Source organism: Pantherophis guttatus, chromosome 6 (assembly GCF_059756535.1).
Source record: "Pantherophis guttatus breed Tessera chromosome 6, ASM5975653v1, whole genome shotgun sequence".
NCBI lineage: Eukaryota > Metazoa > Chordata > Lepidosauria > Squamata > Colubridae > Pantherophis > Pantherophis guttatus.
Genome location: NC_142068.1, coordinates 54,366,957 through 54,387,455, shown reverse-complemented (window position 1 = coordinate 54,387,455; position 20,499 = coordinate 54,366,957). Strand labels below are relative to the sequence as shown.

At 36.4% G+C, this 20,499-nt stretch overlaps 1 protein-coding gene across 2 annotated transcripts in view; it reads right to left on the bottom strand.

Annotated features, from left to right (window-relative positions):
- Window positions 1-20,499, bottom strand: part of ATRNL1 (attractin like 1) — a 489,687-nt gene that overhangs the window by 185,248 nt on the left and 283,940 nt on the right. For both annotated transcript variants that reach the window (XM_034440210.3, XM_087872929.1), the window contains exon 27: window positions 8,130-8,237. In XM_034440210.3, the coding sequence (XP_034296101.2) occupies window positions 8,130-8,237 (108 nt within the window). The remainder of the gene's footprint in view (window positions 1-8,129; window positions 8,238-20,499) is intronic.

Sequence of the window (20,499 nt, the reverse complement as noted above, 5' to 3'; positions counted from 1 at the left end):
AACAAATTGTATAGGATGATGTGCCATTTTTTTTTCTAGCCGTCTAAAAGAGTTGCAAAGGAGATATTTTGAAAATGTACTATAGTAAAATTTTTGAATGTGTATCCAATTGAAACTTGGCAAGGTTAGTGACACTGAAAGGATCTGTTTTCCTACGCTCATCTATTCTGCCAAAAAAATGAAGCAGCTTCAAGCATTTTGAAACTTTCCCATTATAACCTGTGATTTCCCAAGAAGGAAGCAGAGAGAAGCCCAATTTAAGAGACTGCAGTCCAGAACTGGATGGGGCAGAGAGGAAGAATTTCACCCTAGAATCTCCCAGGGTTTATCTGTTATTTTAAAAATTTATAGCTTTAGATTCCATCTATGAGGCATAAGCAAATAAAGAATTGGACTCAGTTGGATTTCACTGTATTGTCCTTAGGCTTGGCCCTGATGTTAGGACACCATATACTAAATGTGTATAGTTTAAAGATTGAATTAAAAGTGAGGAGGTGCATGCCATAGCTTACTATGGTACTTTGGCCAGTCATTTTATTTCAGCCCAATCTACATTCCATAATAATTATGGGGATTAAACAAAGATAATAACTCTATGTAAACATAGATTTACCTCTACACCAAAAAGAAACATATTATTCATCTTATCCTATCTCTTATTTTTTTATTCATGTACCTTACATTTAATTATAATGTCTTCTTTTCTTCTTCCAACTTAACAGTCTATTTTTAATATCCCCATAAAGTTTGTCATAAAGCAACCTTTAGAAAAGGCTAAAGATCATATAAATTTAAGGAATCATATAAAATTAAGCAAGAAGGAAAAAACAAGAATAACTGCAAATTTATTAATTAATGATTCTAATCTGTCACCAAGCTGCCACATTCCAATTCCACTGATCAAAACTCCATATGCCGTATATGTATATAATTATTTACAATGAAGGATCTGGCTTGAACTGGTTTCTAAAGGAAGTTGTGGAAATAAATTTGTACAATTCAAATATTTAAAATATTTTTTTCTAAACTCATGAATTTCATTGTTATATTAAATCTATGAAATCTAGTCCTTCCACAGGCACAAACCTTAAGTGATTTTGGACCAATCATTCTCTTTTGGCCCAACACACCTCACAGATTGTTTTGGAGAAAACAGGAAAAGGAAGGAGTAGATGGTGTGTTTGCTGCCTTGAGTTATTTATTAAAAAATCTAAAAAATGTGATTCATTCCTTGAATGCCTGCATGACCAACATTAAGTAAACTGGGGAAGCTGAAAGATTGCTATTAAATATACATAATCACCCCTGTTAAATCTGAGCCATAGGGGCATCAAGCCCCATTTTAGTGGCTCTCAAATGTCCCATATTAACAGTTAAGTGTGATTTTAGAGGTGGTAGGTAAAAGAAAAAACAAAAACAAACCCAATAATAATCATCTTCCACTTGGTTTAACATATTTATATTAGAATATCTCCCAAATCCCTAGTGCGGGGGTGTCAAACTCGATTTCATTGAGGGCTACATCAGGTTGTGTTTGACCTCAGGGGGCTGGGGTGGATGTGGCCAGGGTGGGCACAGCCAGCTCGACGTCACTTGTATTGGGGGTGTCTGTGGTGGCCCAAGCTCTGCCAGTGAAAACGGGCTCCTGAGCTCTGTTTTTGGCTGTAATGTGCTTCTTCAACCTCTGCCAGTGAAAATGGAGCTCAGGAGGGCACCCTGCTGCTCTCACAAGCTCCATTTTCAGCTGCAATGACCTGCAACTCTTTGCCAGCAAAAACAGAGCTCGGGAGGGTATCTGTGGTGGCCCAAGCGCTTTGCCAGTGAAAACGAGCTCCTGAGTTCTGTTTTTGGCTGCAACGTGCTCCTGCAAACCTCTTCCAGTGAAAATGGAGCTCCGGAGGGCCACCTGAAGCCCTCCCGAGCTCCGTTTTCACTGAGGCACTGCAGGCCAGTTGTTTGCTGTTTCCAGGGTGGTCCCATGGACCAGATCTAAGCACCCCACAGGCCGGATCTGGCCCCCAGGCCTTGAGTTTGACAGCCCTGCCCTATGCTCCCTGCATCTATCATAAGCAATGAATGAATGAATGAATGAATGAATGAATGAATGAATGAATGAATTAATTAATTAATTAATTAATTAATGATGGCCCCAAGAATAAAAATGTTTGTTGAAACTATTAAATATCCCATTCTAAAATTTAGGTATATATGTGTTAATGAATTTATACTACAAGCTTGATAGAAGACTTATATATAACACAACTGGTACTATATAATGGTTCTAACACTACATTTATCTAAAAAATCCACAGGTCAAACTCACATAATCAAAGCTGTCAGAGCTACTGCCACAAAATAAAATGGTGCTTCTGAAATTATATCTGATCCAAAATTAGCTTTCAACCAAGGAAGGTTGGTTAAAGAAGTTGAAGGAAAAGAAATTATTATTTCACTACTAGTATAAATGCGCTGTTTGCTGGATTGGAAAAAATGTATTTATTCCAATACACTGAATAATAGGTGCTATGGCAAGCATATATATGCATCCATTCTACTGGTGCATTCATTCATCCATTATATGCATCCATTCTACTGGTGTCAATTAACAGATATTTTTATTAAGGAGCACAGTAGTTAAAGCAAGCATGTTTAAGACTATTAAATGGAATTCATTTCCCAATAAATAGATGGAAGACTTATATGAAGGGTTATTTCCAATAAATCACAACACAAATGTAATAAAATAAAAATGTAAAAATAAAATAATAAGGAAATGGCTTCTTTTATTGCAGAATTTTCAGAAAAATAATTATAATGCAACTGTATGGGCTCAAGGAAACTGTAACAATTTAGGGAGAGTGTATTTTTTATTATTATTTTGCTTTTATAAGTTCAGAACAGACTGGTAATTTAATTTTGTCATATAGTGCTCTTTCTTTGTATCGAACTCTACGTTGTAGATACCACAGAACAATCAATACAGTGCAATAGATTACTAAATATTTAGAGGAATGCACTTTATTTCTGCAGGTTGTAATCCTTTCCCAAAAATGTTAAAATTCATACCTCAGGTATGTTTTACTATCAAAAGTCGAACACAGGCATGCAGTGAACACAAATAAACACAAATAAAATTACCAGAGTTGGGGAAGAATTGGGGTTATTAACTAAAATGTTTCAGTTTCTCTATCAACAGGTTTCTAGATAAACATGTCATATAAAAGGGCAGCAATTAACTTTTGATGTTTATTTCTAACATTTAATTAAAAAATAATAAAAAGCATATATTTCCTGAAGGTCTGCTCTGTCATTTGAATATTCTAAAAATATGTTCTCTAGAACAGGGGTTCCAGCCTTGGCAACTTTAAGCTTGGTGGACTTCAACTCCCAGAATTCCCCAGCCAGCCAGCTTTGCTTTGTTGTCTGGGGAATTCAAGGCATGGAAGTCTGCCAGGTTTAAAGTTGTCAAGGTTGGAGATCCCCGCCCTAGAACATTACAATTCCAACACTTCTTGTCCTTTTCTTGACCCCAGCCTCATGGATACATGCCCATCTACATAGCACAACCGCAGCTTCATCCTTGCTTTAAAATAATTCAGTAGAAATAAAGGTCACTTTCTTTGTTTTCCTTCCATATGCTACTTTATAAAGAGAAGATATTCACTTTTCCTAAGCATTCCTCTCTTTTCTTCGAGACCGACTTCTGCCACCAATAGCCTCCCACCGACCAGTCCGCTTCCACAGAGAGGGTCTCCTCAGGGTGCCATCGGCCAAGTTATGTCGGCTGGCGACACCCAGGGGGAGGGCTTTCTCTGTGGGAGCCCCAGCCCTGTGGAATGAACTGCCCCCGGAAATACATAAGATCTCCGACCTCCGGGTGTTTCGCTGAGCACTGAAGACCCTGTTGTTCCGCCAGGCAGGACTATCAACATAATAATTTTAAATTGGGGTATTTTAAATTTCTGGGATTTTAATTGGAGCCTAATTATTTAATGATTTTAAATTTTAATTGTTGTTTTGTTTCTGTGCTTTTAAATAGGCTGTACACCGCCCTGAGTCCTTCAGGAGAAGGGCGGTATAGAAATAAAATTATTATTATTATTATTATTATTATTCTTACTGTGCACTTGGTAAAGTATACTGTAGATAGGAGGAGACTCAGAGTAAGCCTGCTGATTTATCCTTCAATATGCCCAATAAATGTGCTGTGGAAATGTACTGGTTGCTGAGGATCTTAATCCCCTTCTTTAAGAAAGGTATGCCACTGCTACTCAAATGACTAAAATAAAAATATTTTGTGATTTAGTCAGTGTAATTCTGTTTCAGGGCCAGCACACTATCATAATTTTACAGAGATAAAACCTACCTCTATTAACGTATGTTATTTATTTTCTGATACCTATAATGCTGCTAGGTTCCTCACATACTTAGTTCATTTACTTGAGCCATTGAGGCAAGAAAAAGTAGTATGGGACTCACTAGATATTTCAGACTACAGTCATAATCCTTGACTATTTGCTAAACTAGTTCAGATTCTGGGAGTTATATTCTAAAATATCTGGAAGTTTGCCTGTCTCTATCACTAGCTACTGTATACTATTTAAGTGGTCATGTAGGGGTAAAAGAAAAGCAAATATAAGCAAAACCAGGGGTAAGATGCTCCTGGTTTGGACCGGCTCAGGCGAGTAGGTAGCGATGATGGCCGGGGCTTTGGAGAACCAGTAGCAATGGCAACTGGAGGCCCTGCCCACCCGCCCACCCACCCCATTCCCCGGAGTCGGGGAATGGTGCATTCCCTGACTCCTACTGCTCGCCTTTCTCCTGTGGCTGGCTGTCAGGGAAAGCAAGCGCCCGAAAGGTACCAGAGTCGCTCACTCTCCTTCTTGAATGAGCTGCTCTGGTCCACACGCCGGCTGCGCAAGCGCACACCGTTTATTTAATTCAGCGGCAGGTTGGGTGTGCACTTGCGCAGCCGGCACGTGGAACAGAGCAGCTCATTCAAGAAGGAGAGTGAGCGACTCCGGCACCTTTCGGGAGCTTGCCTTCCCTGACAGCCAGCTGTGGGAGAAAGGTGAGCAGTAGGAGTTGGGGAATGCACTATTCCCCGACTCCGGGGAATGGGGCGGGTAGGCGGAGCCGTGTGGCAAAGGGCAAGCAGGCAGCGGCTCTGCGGCAAGGCCGGAGTTGGGTAATGGTGCATTCCCTGAGTCCTACTGCTCACCTTTCTCCTGCGGCTGGCTGTCAGGGAAGGCAAGTGCCCGAATGGTACGAGAATCGCTCACTCTCCTTCTTGAATGAGCTGCTCTGGTCCACGCGCTGGCTGTGCAAGGGCACACCCAACGTGCTGCTGAATTAAATAAACAGTGTGCGCTTGCGCAGCTGGCACGTGGACCAGAGTGGCTCATTCAAGAAGGATAGTGAGAGACTCCTGTACCTTTCGGGCGCTTGCCTTCCCTGACAGCCAGCTGCGGGAGAAAGGTGAACAGTAGGAGTCGGGGAATGGTATAGGAAAACTTTTAAAATTTCTATTCTGCCTGCATGCCCTTACCTTTCTCCCATGGCTCCGCCCACCGCCCCATTCCCCGGAGTCAGGGAATGCACCATTCCCTGACTCCGGGGAATAGGGCGGATGGGTGGAGCTGTGGGATAAAGGTAAGGACACGCCGGCAGAATAGAAATTTAAAAAGTTTTCCTACCAGGTTCGGTGAGCATGGCTTGGTGGAAGGGAGTCTTGTGACTGAGTGGGCGTGGCTGTGAGTGACATCGAGTTGGCCATGCCCACTCAGTCACAGGACACCCCCCCCACCAAGCCACGCCCACAGAACCGGTAGGGAAAAATTTTAGATTTCACCCCTGAGCAAAACCAATTAGATATCTCTACAGTCTGCATCTCTTTTAGGAGCCAATAATTTGTTAATTTGGATACAGAATATGTATGCAGGATTGTTTCTTATGATTACAGGTAGTCCTTGTGTTAAGACCATAATGGAACTTGCCCATTAGAGTCAAAAGTAGGAACAATATTAAATGAATTGCCTCAAGTAATGACTAGTCACCCCTGCTCTTCACAATGCATTTGTTAAACAAATTCAGAGGTTATTAAATTGGGGGGGGGCTGTAGTCTTGGGAAGCCTAGCACAGGCACAAGCACAGTTGCTTCAGGCCTGTCAGGGACTCTCCCACCATGCAGGCAGGCCCACCACACAGCTGACTGCCTTGCAACTGTGAGCAAAAATGAGGGAGCCTTGGGCATGCCTGCCATTCTTAATTCTGCCCCTGCTCTTCTCCTGCCAAGGTGCCCAGCTTTTGTGTAGCAAAAAAAGGAAGCAGTCTTTCAGAGCTTTGTGCATCCATCAGCCTGCTACTGATCAGCTGGCCATTGGAAGACTGAAGCCCCTTGCCTGGCTTTGAGAAACCGACCCTTGCATTAAAGGCAGCTTCATGAAGAGCTTCCTAAAACCTTCCTCTTCCTTATCTCCCTTGCCCTGTTCTCTAGAAAGCCACATTTCTTCAATTAAAAAAATAAATAAATGGGAGGAACAGATTTGTTGACTCCCTCTGCTCCAATTAGGTGGTAGGACTAAATTCTCCCTCTGATTTCCAATTTCTATCCCCTTATAAAACCATACCTTGACTCCAGGCTAAAGAGTAGAGGAATGAAGCGACAAGGAAATCAAATCTTTCTGGGGCTTTTTCCTTTGAACTAAAGAAAAAAAGTCATCTCCAAAAGTTGTGCAACAAAATGGAGGACACTGGTTCTTTGCAAGATTTAGCTGTCTATCTGAAGGCAAAAGGCAGGCGAGCTTTGCAGCCTCCTGATGACAGCTAACTGGCAGCCAGCTCCGCACAAAGCTCTCAAAGCAGCTGCCATTTCTTCAAGGAATTGTTGGGACCTTGAAAATGGTGGCTACTTCCAGGAGGCTTGAGCACTGCAGGTCCTATTGGGGCAGGATGGGGAATAAAAGACAGGGAGGGGAATGCTATAGCATTCCTGTGGTCTGTATGATGGCAAATGACCAGGTTGTCATTTCAGCTGTCCTAACTTTGAAACAGGGTTGTATATAGTTTTGGAATGTTGCTCATAACTTTGAACTCTCATTAAGCAGCCTGTAGTTACTTGAGGACTACCGGTATAAATAGATTGGTTAATCTCATCCTTATCCTATTCCCATTAATCAAGGTCTCAGTTTGAGTAACTTATATATCTACGGACATATAATGTCTAGGCTGCTGTTTCTTTAAGTTGTGAGAGCGGGAACTATGGCTACAATGAGATCTGTGAAATAATATTCAAGCAAGAGGTCATACTTCTATTTTTTCCCTAATTATCCATGTTCTTGCTTGTTTTCCTTATGAGAAAAGAATTTCGTATATTATTTATATAATTAAGTATAAGAAATGACAGATATAACACAAGTTACTTTGTAATTTGGAAAAGAATCAGAATTAACATTTTGGTAGAATATGTGTGTGTGTGTGTATGTATATACACTCACACTCACACTCACACACACATAGATATCATCCTTTATTCACAGTTCTTTTTAACTTTTATATGATGCTTCCAGAATCTCTTTTGTGCATTTTTACGCTATTCCCCTGCTATGTTGTATTGTGTAACATTTTATAATTTCTTTTTCAGAGCGTTGCCTTTACAATTAAAAATGTTAAAATGTATCTGTTAATCACAAACATAATATACCCATAAATAATCTCTCAAACATGAACTATTAAATCCGAATAAAGAAATGCAATGCAAATTTCATTTTAAAGTATAATCCTAGTAAATTAAGATGGATATGAACTGTTAACCAGGGGGTACAGTATACTCAGAAGACCAAACATGAGACTTGTTTAATACATGCAACTAACAGTTGTCTGCCAAAAAAGGGCTGCCAGGTGAGCAGATTGTCATTGCAGGCTGGGCTAATGGATCCTCTAGTGGCTTTTGTTACTGCTCATGTTACACTACTGAAATGATGAGCCTTGAAAATGACACAACATATGTAGCTTCAACTTGTTGGCTACAGGTAATCCTGCTCTTTTTGGTTTCAGAAGCAGATGCAGATGAGACTAGCAATATAAATATGCAAATTGAAATGGTCCCTAGTCAGCGACACAGTGCCTACCTCTAATGGACCTCGTAGAAAGTCTGTTTGCTCAGCTCCTATTTCGAGAGCTACATCCACAGAAGCAAAAGGACGGCTGGCCATCTGCTGTCGTTCTCGCAAAAGTTGCTGAGGAAAGAAAAAAAATGTACGTTAATAAAGTATATTGAAAATTGAATATTTAGTACAGTCAATCAATGATTCATTTTACATTGATCCACTAATGGGAAATGGAGCTTCTGAACTATATGTTCCAAAGGAATTCAGTTGTGTGATAACACGGCTTTCTATACCTGGGGAAAAAAACATAATAAAACCCAGAAATGTTTGCTTGTTTTATGAAGTCACAAGGGAACACCCTGATTCGCTATGTTTCCTTGAGTTCCATGCCATAGAATCAATTACAGGTTGGGCTGGGATTTTCTGCTATTTTTAGTACCGAATACAATAGTCCTTGATTTACAACAGTCCATTTAGTCACCATTTGAAGCTACCATGGCACTGAAAAACATGACTTATGATAATTGTTCACACTTATGACCAATGCAGCATTCCCATAACCACATGATCAAAATTCAGACCCTTGGCAATTGATTTTTGGTGGTTGCAATGTCCCAGGGTCATTTGATCACTTTCTGTAACTTCTGCCAAGCAAAGTCTATAGGGAAGCCAGAGTCACTTAACAATTGCATTACCAACTTAACAACTGCAGTCATTCACTTAACAACTGTCACAACAAAGGTCATAGAATGGGGCAAAACACACTTAACAAATGTCTCATTTAACAACAGAAATTTTCAGCTCAATTGTGGTTGTAAGTCAAAGGCTACCTGTACATTTCTTAGAGCTAAGCTATTTCTTTTTCATAAAAATTCTAGTGTCTCACTCACATCTAGTGTCTTCACTTGGAAAAAAAATTAGAAGGTGGAAAGCGAGAGTCATGTTGAAGGTACTATTTCTTCTTAAAATATGCACTATTCCTTACTGCTCTCTGCCCACTCACACACATCTATTTACTTCTCATATTTATATAGGAGAATTAGTATGAGCTATGGTTTCAAACAGTGTTTAATTATTATTTCATTTTTTTCCATTGAAACTTATTAGAAAAAACATGCTAAATAATCTTCTCCATCTTTCCATATTATTTGTCCAGGAAGTATTAGAAATTTCAGTGGTGGAAGAGGAATTAGAAGAGAAGATGACAAATTAATTGTTTAGCAGCAAAAGTAACCATAATAAAAGGAGAAGATGGCATGGATTGAATGGAAAATCATCGTAGTTCTAATACGGTTTTTCTTCTAGAAATCCCAAATCTTATAGATGACAGAAATCCTGTGTGACAAAATTTGGTGACTTAACAACACTGGTATAATGTGATAAGATCAATATCAAGAGTCAGAATCTTGAAAAAGTGATCGTGCTTACCTATAAAAATTGTTGAAAACTTCTTTTAATCAAAATAAATTGTGGTCACTTTCTTTTGCTCTGTTAATTGCTGTGTGAAACTTCATTTTCTCAGATATTATTTTGGTGCTCTACCTAAAATCACACTTATTTGCATCTGTCTTTGCTGTATAACTTGAATTCTGTTACACGAAAGCCAAAGGCAATTCAGTATAGCAACCTTGAGTGTTAAGGCTTCAAAGCGAAGTAATACATTATTGTACAAGTTATCATTTATAAAATTAGCCTGCAACCAGTGTGTCATGTCACTGTCTAGTTCTGAATGTGTTAGAAAAAGCACATACTGTATATCACATTTCATAATTATCAAATGTTCCTCATATACATGCATATAACATTTTTCTAAACAAAGAGCACATGTGAAAAATCACAGCAGTATGACCTGAAATCTTATATCATGGAACAAACTCTCTAAATCCATCCTGGGAACAAGACCTTTCAACCTTTAGATTCCCTGTGTAGTTGTACTGAACTGTAGTCTGATGGAGTTATTACTAATGATGTCTGCAGATGCTTAAGCACAATTCTTTTTCTGATTACTTAAACATGAAGAATGACGTCCGAGTACCAGAGAACATTATTACACCGGAGCCAGTGCAACTGTGTAACTTAAAGACTCACACTAGACATAGGATGTCAGAAACTCCAATGGCAGGCGCAAACAACCAGATTCACACACGAAGAGTTCAATTAGCTGTTTTATTGTTCAAGCCTATACACAGAGATCTTCTCCGACTGATGTTTGCAGATGGGTGATATTAGATAAGGTTCAACAACATTCAAGGTAGGTTGAACTTTGCCCTTTCTACACACTTAGGGATTCTAGACTAATTCCCCATTTGACTCTTCCCCTGGCTCAACCAGTCTATCTCCTATCCCTGATATCACAAGTTATTCAGTAAGCCACAATGTACACCCTTCCAAGCTAATTTATATTTTTCTTTCAACCTATAATAATAATACTAATTAAACAAAGCAAATAAAAATGATGAGCAGCACTAAATAATACAAATCTTATTTCTATGCATTTGAAAAACTAATAAAGGCAATATTAAATATTTAAGTCAAATTAGTTGCCCAATTAAGTTTAGTTGCTTGTTTCTTTATGTAAATTGAGTTTGGCTGCGTTTAGAATGAATTGTCTGAGCTGAATTCTGTACATACTTAAAATAGTACACCTAGATACTAAAGGATTCCCAGAAGAAAATATTACAATAGGCTTGTAGGGTACCAGGGACAGGCAAACAGTGAAGGCTGCTTTAGGGCTTGTTGGAACAAGAGACTTAGGCTCCCCTTGTCTTCAAACTTAAAAGGGAAAATGGTCCTCTGAGGCTATCATAGCTAGTTGAAGTGAAGGCAAATAGAAGGAGGAAGAAGTGAGAGACAGAAGGATGCTGTTGCTCTTACTACTCTCCCCTCCAGTGCATGGCTGCTTGTATTCTGAACTGGAAATGATTGTGAAAAGGAGATATCCTGAGGGAGTTTATGTCCACTGTGAAGCTGTTGGGAAATGGCCATAAGAACCTTCTCTTCCTCATATCCTCCTTCTCTTCAATTGCTGTCCAGGAACCTGCATGTTCTTATTTTTGAGGGCCCATCTGAAAGCTACTTACACAAGTTGCTAAGATTTGCTCGGACAATATATTTTCTGGCTTTGATGTGTGAGCTGAACCTCAATCCAAGCTAAGCTCCTAGGCAGTACTATATACTATACATTACTAATACTATTTGTTTTAATACAAAGAGGAATCTGTGCTTAGGTTTAATGTGACCATTCACAAAGGGGACAGAGACTAACTTTGAACACTTGGAAGACAAAGATGAGTATGTTAATGTATTCTATGCTTACCTATCTGGTTTTCTCAAATGCTTGAAGGATGTTGGAGAAGGTATTGGAAGGGTGTAAAACAAAATGGAAAATGTTTTGTTTCAAACTCAGAATAAACCTGCGGTAGTGGGTGTTTGTGATTATAGGTAGCCCTGATTTGCAATCTTTAGTTTAGTGACAATTCAAAGTTACAACAACACTGAAAAAAGTGACTTATCACCTTTTTTCACACGACCATTGCAGCATCCCCATTGGCATGTGATCAAAATTCAGATGCTTGGCAACTGGCTCATGTTTATGATGGCTGCAGGGTCCCATGGTTTGGGAAATTTTGGACTCAATTGTCATCGTAAGCCAAGGACTACCTGTATCTGAATATTAGGAACATACATCTCACAGGTTCATGAGATCTAGCCCTCCTTTAACAGAAGTGACAGCATGACACTCAGTGCTCCCCACCTTCATTATAACATGCTTCTTTCCAGAGTTTAGTTCCCTTCCATCATTTCCATCAAAAAGAAGGGCCTTGTACGGTAGTTTGTCATTAAGGACCAGTTTGCTTTTTTCTCTCTTGTGCGCTCAAAGAGATAAGAGTCAAGTGTGAAAATGAGGCATGGATTATATATCAGTTTTCATACTATCTTGCTGGCTGGCTGGAAAGAGTCCTGACTGACTAAGGAAAGATGATCATAGTTCCTAAGTGTTGTACAGTACTTAGTAAGTGTAGGTAGTCCAAGACTTACGACTACAATGGAGTTTTGCCCCATTTTAGGACCACTCTTGCCACAGTTGTTAAGCAAATCACTACAGTTGTTAAGGTAGTAACACGGTTGCTAAGTGAATCTGGATTCCCCATTTACTTTGCTTGTGAGAAGGTCAAAAAAGAAGATGGGGATGTTGCAATGGTTGTGTGAAAAACAGACAAAAGTCACTTTCAATGCCATTGTAACTTTGAATGGTTGCTAAACGAATGTTGTAAGTTAAGGACTACTTGTACAAAAATCACTATGGCCAGTGAGGTAAAGCTGGCAATCATTTGGAAGTTCTCTAGATTCTCAACATTTCTTTAAATAAATTAGTGGGGCATCCAGCCAATCCATTACAGCAAGAGAAAGAAAAGAAAAGGAGAAAGACAAATCTAATCTTTCTTATCAAAATTTGGACAAGATTAAACAGTCAGTCAGAAGCCAAGAAGATTGTGGTATTCCACAATCAAATATAGATACAAAGTTAATTTACACAATGTATTCTCATTCCTATCAGGTTTGTTGTCTTCTATTGTCAAATCACTTTTCTTTTTTTTAAAAAAAAAAAGTCTGTTACTCTGCCTGAATAAGTTATTGCATGAATAAATAAATAGAATATGTCAATACAGTATTATTATGAAATCAGAAAGCATTGTGAATTGTTTTGCTCAGGACCAGAATGACCCAGGAGCAATGAAGAGGATTGGGACTGCCTGATTTGAAATTGTATTTTGCAACCTGCTGCTCAGTCTAGACAAAAGAGTGGTTTTTGCTGAGAAGTAGAAAATTTTAGAATTAGAAGGGCATGATTGGATGTTCAGATAGTATCATTTTTTACAGGGTAGTAAAATTAATGTAGATTTCAAGAATCATTATATTAGAAGTTCCATATTGAGTATATGGAACAGATATAATCCAAACTGTGTCCAAAAATGCTTTTATGGGCCTAATACAAACAGCATTTCACAAGAAAGAAACAGTAGGTTAAAAGCATTGTTGTAACAGGAACATGAAGAATATAAGATGAAATCAAAAGTCCAATTAGCTGCAGGGAGATTTTGTTTTCAATAGTTTTCATATGTATAATTAAGAGAAAGATTTAAGGTAGATAACAGGACATTTGGAATTAAACAGAAAAAGATGTTGAAGTTAAATTATACATATACAAATGATGAACATGTAATTGCTAACATGAATTAACTTATATGAAATTTGACACAAAAAAAGAACAAGGAAAAGACTTGTGCAATAAAATTGGCTAAGAACTTTGGATACAACATAGTAATGGAACAATGGGAAAATAAAAGGATTGAAATTTACATTGTTATTAACTTCAGAAAATATTTTTTATAAAATGATGTACCATTGGCATATGATTCCAGAAACAATGTCTATAATGTATAAAGATACCTCAAATTTATGTTGGAAACATGAACAACGTGAAGGTTATGTTATCATGGTGGACTTATAAAAAAACCCAGACATTTCTGAATTTTATTATAGACTATTATACATAAAAATGGAAAAAATCTGAAATACATTCACAGGAGAATGGTTGGTGAAGATGACACAACTACCAGAGATGGTAAAATTAACTTGTTTGGTTTGAGAAAGATCAACTAGATTTATTAGTGACTGGCAACCATTTACTGATTTTTTGCTATTTATTTATTTTTATTTTTTTGCAATTTATAGGTTTGAAGATTAGAAATGATTCATGAAAGAAGGAAATTATGATGTAATCTCAGAGGTAGACAGCTAAAATATAACTATAGTGGTTATAAAATATAAAATATAACTACTCAAAACTACTCAAACTGCTTCTTCCTCTCTTCTCTTGTGCTGTCTCACTCACAAACACACATACACGTACACACGTAACTATGTTTTACTGACTTTATTAATATTCCCCAGCAACTCCCTTCACCAAAATCCCAGAACTACCCCAATTAAGTCCAACCATAAGCATATCAATGCTAGTCTACAGAGCAATGGCCAATGAGTCCTCAAGGTACTTGAAAGTTTCCCAATTAAAAGAAACCCATCAGGCAAAATTAAATCCACAATACAAGAGAGATCATGAGGCAAGAAAAGTCCAGTGTTCACAAGGCATGATCCAAGTCAAGGCATGGTATCACTCCAAAGCAAGGCAAGAATCACAATGACCAGAAAAATAGCTGACATCTGGAGAAGTATTTGGGGAAGCATCCAGGTCATCACATTCCTCTCTTGTCTCCCCTCTCCTTTTTTTTCTATTTTATTTCTTACTTAGTTACTATTTGGCTTATAGTCTTTCTTTTTTTCTAATTTTTATATTGTTTTTATCTCACAAAAAAATTTTCAGTACAAATTATATATATATATATATATATTAAAAAAGAACAAGACCCACAATTCAGATGTGAATTTGCAAACAGAAGGACAACACAGGCCAAGAGAAAGCAAAAGCTCACAAAACAATCCTGAATATTTTGAGCTTTAAAATGGGTATTGAACGTCAATACTAAAAGGTACAAGAACAAGGTGCTTCCTCTCAGAATCTAATGCTTACTAGGCTAATCTTGGTATTCTAGATTGTCATACAGTTTCTAAATTGTTCTACTGTAAATTGTTGATGGCAAACTATTATCTATTCAGGTGCCTTCATTGTCCATGACCATAAAATCATGATTGATGCCCAACTAATCAGAATTCCGCATCGGGCCATATACCTGCTCAGTTCATCTACTATGTGAGCCTGCCCTATGAGCCATTGTGCAGTTACAATCAGGTAATCAGGAAAATATACTTTGATGATGCCTAAACAAACATTTGAACATCTCTGCAGTGTAAAGATGTTCCATGTCTGTCATTGTTCTGACCTGTGCACCATTCTGATTACAGGCAGCACTCTATAGTTTAAAGTTCAAGCTTTAAATGGTTTCATACATAAAAGTACCACTGGGCTTATAGTGTGCTCAATTTGTTGATGATTTGCTGTCTGTTGGTTTATGTAGTTCACTAACACCAGCACATATGAATTGGGGCTCAAAAGGGGATACCTCCTCCTGCTGACTGTCATCCAAACATTCTGTGATGCTAATTGAGGGGACTGACTTGATTTAAACTTCCTCTGCTCTTTCTGAAGAAAGAGCTCCTTCCTGGTTTTTAGCATCACTTAACACAATGCAAGGGATAGGAGCAATTCTGTCATAGTATTAATGAAATTATGCCCTCTTATTAAAATTACCCTCCCCATCATTTACTAGCAGATTTCAGATGAGTTTAATATGCACACAAATGTTGCCTTACTGTATAGAGTGTCTAGCATCTCATGGTTTTTATACTGATACTGAGTTATCTTAATAAATAGTAGGTTCAACAAACATAGCAGGTGTGTACTGGATCTGTATCCTGCTGGGATTTGGAGACAACAGTTTAGTTCTCAACAAGTTAAATACACTCTTGTAGGACAAAAATATAAAATTTGTATATATTTTTTGATATATTTGTGATATTTTTTGTGATATACAAAATATATTTGTATATATTTTGGATTTGTAATTATAGCACAAATATTGTGCCTCATGTATACTACTAAATATTTTTTGTATATATGGCTTATTTTCAAGACCCCATCATTGGTTGTGTCCTCAGTTTATGAGGATTTGTACTGTCATCACAGAAAGATTTATTGATAAAAATTTTTATCTTGAGAAACTCCCATCAAGTTATAGCCCAAGTTATAGAAGAAGACAGAAAGATTTTCAATTAGTGTTATAGGAAAGTATGAAGCTTTACCCTGGCATGAACCAATCATGTAAGGGTGAGCAGAAACAATAATTAGAAAGAGAACTTTTCTGTAATATGGTTAAAGATTTCAACTTGTTTAATATCTATGGAGATTCCCAGTCATCATGGTTGTCCCAAAGGTGCTTTTTCAAGAGGCAACTGGACTTTCTGAAGAAGCTTCTTGGATGAGAAGGGAAATATCTTCAAAGAAAAAACAGAAAGTCCAGTTGCCTCTTGAAAAAGCATCTTTGGAGCAACTTGCGAAGCCAGGAATATTCAACTTCTTTGTGATCCATGATGATTTACAGCTCAGTTTGTTGGATCATTTTTAATATGGGGCATATTGTAACAATATTTCTGTTCAATATAGTTAAATATCTTGCCTGAAACTGGCAATCATAATTGAAAGTGTTTACACAGTAATTTGTACCTTTCAAAGACTGTGGTGTGGATGTTAGCTAACTGTACTTGACTCACCATGCCAGATATCTATCTCCTGTTTTTTTCCACATTACAACAGCCAAAATCATCTCTAGAACACTTGTATGAAGTATCTCAAAGGCGAGTCTGTTAAAATTTTAATTCTATAACAAGATGGAAACTAAATTGTTTAGGATTATTTAAGTCCATAAAAAGTTGTGAAAGCATTGTATTATTAAATAGGATTTTTGACTGGGGATTTTGAATATTTCATAACATACCAGCTAACGAAAGGTTTCAGTCTGAACAGTATAGGAAATGCAAATAACAGAGTTTTATGACATTTTTTGGCATAGGATTTTGTAGATAATAACAAAGTCATTATAATCAAAGTAAGGTGGTTGCAAAATTATTGTTTATATTCACATGCTGTTGTCATTGTGGTGAACAAACACAATTATCCATCTGGGAAATAGGACCTGTTGTGGATGATGATGTCTATGATTATCCTAGATGACACATTTTGGATAATTCATTTTAATAAATATCTAAAACAAATAGATAAAAAGGTTGATTCTGCAGAGGTCACCAAGGTATGCAATATCATTAACTCTTCAAGTAGGAAAAGATACTGTGTTCCATTCATTTAAATGTATGAAATCAACTCTCTCGTTTGCAAGGTTATAGTCTAAAAACACGGATATAAATATGTAGCAGTGTACCATTTATAGTAGCTTTTAAAAATAGTAACTAAATCATAATGAGTTAATTAGCAATAAACCTTCTATCATAGCAATATAGGAAAAACCTTTGACTTCTTTATTCTGTATTCAGGACTTTGTTTGGGGATAAAGGGCGAGAATAAGAATAGATAGTAACAGACAGCAATGTTTTACAATAAATTTGGCCGTGAAGAAAAAGGTTATGGCCATGAAGAAAAAGGTTGCTAACTAAAAGTAATAATTCATGGGATATGGTATTTCTAAAATACAGTTCCAATATACTTAATGCTTTAATGTATAAACTTTAGCTTTTAGTGTAACAATAATTTTTAAAAGGTCAAAGTTTATTAATGTAACATTTTCCTCAACAGTCTCCTATTATCTACATCAGGATATTTTGAAGTATACAGTTGGTGGGAGAATAAAAGGAGGAAGGTATACAAAATTAACTTTCAGGCTCAAGTGAAATTCTCCAAGAGAAAACAATCCTACCAAGTTTAGGGCCATTATGTGGTAAGGTGTGGATGATTATTGTAGAAAAACAGAAGAAAGGGAAGAGGGAATCACAATCTGAACAGTTGTTCCACATTCATCACAATCCGTATGTCAAAGAATCTTGGGGAACCCTCCATAGGATGACGTAATAAAGTGAAAGATGTCCATATATAGATATGCATCAATATTTCACACAAGCTGTCCTGATGAGAAATGTCATCTGTAACAACCACACACTTTGGAAAACTAAAAACAACAGGGGGGCAGATATGTATACCTTGCAATTGATTTTGTAACTTGTATATAATGCTAGAACTGAATATTATCTTTAAAAAAAAAAAAACCAAATAGAATGGGCTCACTTGTAGGAAAACTCAGTATGAATTAGGCGCAAAGTTTGCAATTTAATCCATGGCAATACTGAAGCCAGAAACTCTCAGACAATGTAGTGCAGCTGGTTGAGATAGCAAAATGTCCTTGGCTGGCTCATAGTGAACTCTTAATACAGAAAACTGTCTATTTTCAAACACGGGTTGAAGGAGGGCAACCCAGCCAACTGCAAGTGGAACAGCTGTGCAATTCTGCTTACATAGCCAGAAACAGAACATTAACTTAAATGCTATCTTAACTATACAGATGAGGTCTTATTTGGTTGAAAAATTGCTAGCTATTATTTTTCTTTAAGGGCATTTTTTTATAACTACTTATACACTGAATGTATAATGTAAATCCTAGTAAATCTTGGTGTAGCAGGGAAAATGGCTAATTATATGTCCGTTTTGTTTTGTTTTGCAGGAGCTACAAGCTATTTCTGCCATATGACAATTGACACTTTTACCATCATAATACATGCTCAAAATGATAATTGCAAATAAGCATTTTTACAGATGTGACAATGTCCAAAAATTAGTGGAAAGTTTTTATTTCAGAAATGATATACGACTTTTCTTCGTGCAAATTTTTTAACCTACTAGATCACTACTTGTAAATTCCATTTCCCATTTTAAAAATAACAAGAAATTAATTTAAAATCATATTCATATTTGTACAATCAAATTAACAATATAAATAATTCTGAAATAAAATAAAATATATTCAATGAAAATAGGTTCGAGTAGTGCCTTCACTACTTCAATGGCATATCATAGTGTCTTCAAGATGCTTATTCAACATCAACCAAGATCTAGAAATAGTTAGTGAATGATAATAAAATATCTGGATTTCACAGATATTGACTAAATATTATCACTTCGGTCTTAAAAAGTATATGGATTAAATTATCAATTTATCAATTATATATGGTATTTTGAAACTCTTCCAGAAAAAAAATATTAGATAATGTGATGGAAAAAAGAAAATTTCCAGAAAATTTTATTTCAAGGCAGTACTACTGTCTTATATCATAACTATATTATGTGGCAAAAATGTGAGAAGTGTTTTCTAATTCTGAGACAGAAGGGAAGACAACTGATAGTCCTAGTGTTAACAATACGATGGCAGAGCCTTTCCCACTGGTCAATGGAAAGTACAAGCTTTTTTCTTTCCAAAACTTTCCAATTGATAAAAGGCTATTCATACTAACCATTTGAAAGTATCAAGCCAAATGATAATATGTATTTTGTTTGTTGGGTAAATCTGGCTAAATAAGACACATCTAGCAAGGATACATTCAGTTTTAAGCTTTGAAGTTATGTTGCTTAGTAAAAAGGTTAAAGTGATGCATGTTTATTCATTATTCTATACAATTTAGAGGTTTTAATTTTAATTTAATTATATTTCACTCTAAGATAACATAGACAGTATTGTTTGACTTTTGCACAAAAAATGACGGCATTACAGGTAACAATAAATTAAGGAAATAAGATTACTGCTCTTGTCTATTCTGCTCTTGTCTCTCCTTCAGTGAAACCCCAAATAGATCAACAGATTTTACTTTCTACTGTAGCTTAGCATAACATAGTTAATGTTCAGTATAATTCATTAAAATAAGATGGTTTCATAAACAATAATTTGGAACAAATTACAGATTTTCTGTATTTAGCTGATATGATAAATTTGAATTAAAGCCAAAGCTTTAGTTCAATAGTTTCTGAACTTCACTTTAGGATTATATTATAAGATAGAGGAAGATACAAGTTTGAAGCACATTATGGTTAATTTTTGAAGTAATAAGCTTATCTATTAGACCCACAGCTTCAGAATTATTCTAATAGGCATAAATAAAATATGTAGAAATGTGAAAAATGAATATATAAAATGGCTCATCTTTGATTCCAGTTTTAAGTAAGATAATACTTGGATCCTTACTTAGTAACATTTTTTTTAAAATACTGAATAAGCCCTATTAAACAATTCTTCGATGACAAAGAAAGTAGTCTATTACAGTTTACCACAGAAGAGTCAGAGAATTTCATGTAATTTTATACAAAATGATACAAAAAATAAAAATAATAATAATTCAAGGCAGTAACTAAAATGCACTTTAAAATAAAGTGCTTGCTTGTTGTTTGCCGACTTTTATAGACTACAATCCCATCCAAACAGTATCAAAAGGTCAATTTTGGAAACCAAATAGCAGGTGCTTGCAATTTCCCCAGAACAAATCAAAAAGAGAAAAAGGATGATCACTGAAAAGGTCACTGTGTATTTGGATCCAAGGAACATTTTAGCAAACTGCATGTTGCTTCTCAAAGAACAAAATACGAATCTTCTATTACAACTCTAGATTATGTTTTGCTTACAGTGTAAGATTCCATAAAGATCAAGAGAAATTATATTTATCTATAATATCTGAAAGAATAAATTCCTGAATATGTTTAATGCAAAGTAAGAAACCAGTAGTAGTCCAGTGTTTTTATAATGATATCCATTTGTCCAGAGTAATCTCTGAATTCACAATAAATATTTGGGGTTAAACACTAATATGGTGCAATCTCATTAAC